The sequence below is a fragment of the Neovison vison genome, chromosome 12 (genome assembly GCF_020171115.1).
Source record: "Neovison vison isolate M4711 chromosome 12, ASM_NN_V1, whole genome shotgun sequence".
In the NCBI taxonomy this organism is placed as follows: domain Eukaryota; kingdom Metazoa; phylum Chordata; class Mammalia; order Carnivora; family Mustelidae; genus Neogale; species Neogale vison.
The window spans coordinates 130,295,195-130,297,283 of record NC_058102.1 but is presented as its reverse complement, the minus strand read 5'-3'; the positions used below and the strand labels follow the sequence as shown (position 1 = coordinate 130,297,283).

The following is a 2,089-nucleotide window of genomic DNA, read 5'->3' as shown; positions in this document are numbered from 1 at the left end:
CCCACCCACTTTCAGATAAATCGAATTAAAATGTGGCTTCTTACTAGATAGCTACATTTTGCACGTCTGGTTCAGTTATCTTTTACAGACTAAGATAATTCTTCTATTTAAAAAAAAAAAAGCTATCCCCATCATGTATTAAGCAAAAAACTTTTAGAAAAAGGTGTAAATCGCATTTATTAACATCGCTTAGAAATAAACCATATCTGGCAATAAATTAACATGACGTTTTCTGGCCAGAGTTCTTCCAACAACGCAGAGTTCTGCCAAAGGTGCCGGGGGAAATCATAGGCTATTGCATCCTTTTTAGAAAATCAGGATAAATTATATAAATTATATACTTAAAAAGAGATCGTCTATTTCATTAACTCGACAGGATAATAAATAGATAAATAAAAAACAGTTGATTGCCATTAGAAAAATGTGATTCTTAAATTACATTATAGATATTTACATGTACAATATGCACAGAGACATAATCAGATCCTCGGGAGGGTCTGGGACTTCTCAGGACACAAACTCAAAGGGCGGTTCGTTTTCTATGTTGCTGAAGGAAGATTTGCTGTTGAGTTTTCTGGGGTCCTCTGGGGTCCACACTTTAGCTGTTCGGATAATATTTTGTTCTTTGAGTTGCTTTTCATCAGTCCATGAGAGGGAGTGTCCTGCAAGGGGAGGGAGGCCATAATCCGGGTCGCTGGGGGAGGGAGACCCTGAGGAGGTGATAAGAGAAAACAGACCGTGAACGTCCAACTCGATTCCCAGCGGTGTCCTCTGGTCCTTTAGGATCCTCCCCCTCCCCGGGCGCCTCGACAGAACAGGCGTCTTAGATGACATTAGAACGAACCCTCTTCCTCGACCCCCCAGCCCCCCAGCGCCCCCTCCCCGGAATCCCGGGAGCTGCAAGTCAGTCGGGGACGCACACCCTCCCAGCCACGGTCAAGGGGAGGAAACAACCTGCGAAACACCAACGCGTGTTCAAGGTCGCCAGTGCCCACGGACAATCTATCCGTCCGTCAGTAGGCACCCAGCCCCTCGGACCTTCCCGTGCCCGTCCCCGTCTCCCTGAGCTGGACTGCGGACGCACTTACGGGTGCCCCTATGGCAGATGATAACCTTCTGGGCCTGGCTGCCCGGGCTGTCCCCGCCCAGGCGCCCGCCGCCGCCCGGCCCCCCGCCGCCGCCCGCGCCGCCGCCGCGCAGTGGCAGGTCGGCCTGCACCAGCTCGCTGAGGAAGTTGATGTAGCCGATGGCCAGGCGCAGCGTGTCCACCTTGGAGAGGCGCTTCTCGTAGGGCAGCGTGGGGATGTGCGAGCGCAGCCCTTCGAAGGCGTCGTTGATGGACTGCATGCGCCGCCGCTCGCGCACGTTGGCCGCCTGCCGCAGCTGCTGCAGCTCCGCCTCGGAGCGCACCCGCCGCCGCCGCCGCGCCGCCGCCGCCGCCCCGCTCAGGCCGCGCAGCCGGGCCCCAGGGGACAGCACGGCCGCCCCCGCGCACGGGTAGGCCAGGCACGAGGGCGGGGAGCCGGGCGAGTAGGGGAAGCCGCCGGGGGGCGCCCCTGCCTCGCAGCAGTAGCCGCCGCCGCCGTCCTCCGGCTCGCCCGGGACCCCCGAGGGCGGCGGGGCGAGCGCGTGCGGGGCCGCCGGAGGCGCGGGCTGCAGCAGCAGGCACGCCCCGTCGCGGTAGCAGTACTCGTGCAGCTGGTGGCTGAGGAATTCCACCTCGGCCTGCTCGTCCGCCAGCAGCTCATCGCCGTCCTCCAGAGGGTCCCGAGAGGACTGGTCGGTGAAGAAGTCCTCCTCGTCAAAGTAAGGAGACGGGAAGGCGTCCAGGCCCCCGGGGAAGTGCTCTAGCAGCACCGCGTCCATGCTCCGCGCCGCCACGGGCCTGAGGGGCCCAGGGGCCTCGGGGGGGGGGGGGGTGTCTGGAAGTTGGACGGCGCGGTTCTTGCTCGCACGGCGGCCTTCTCCCTCCCGGGGCGGGGGTGGGGGGCGGTGAGCGAGAGGCAGGGAGGACTGGCCGCCTGCTTCGCGCCCCCGGCCTCCCTGGAGTGTCCGCGGCCGCTGGGCTCTGGCCGGCGCCCGCGCTGCG

General features: G+C 60.6%; 1 protein-coding gene across 1 annotated transcript; it reads right to left on the bottom strand.

Annotated features, from left to right (window-relative positions):
- Nucleotides 1-286: 286 nt before the first annotated feature.
- Nucleotides 287-1,866, bottom strand: PTF1A (pancreas associated transcription factor 1a). The gene is made up of 2 exons (XM_044228350.1): nucleotides 1,089-1,866; nucleotides 287-710 (listed from the first exon to the last, which is right to left on the bottom strand). Exons 1-2 carry the CDS (start codon nucleotides 1,864-1,866, stop codon nucleotides 508-510), a joined length of 981 nt encoding a protein of 326 aa, XP_044084285.1. The 3' UTR covers nucleotides 287-507.
- Between the last annotated feature and the right edge of the window lie 223 nt (nucleotides 1,867-2,089).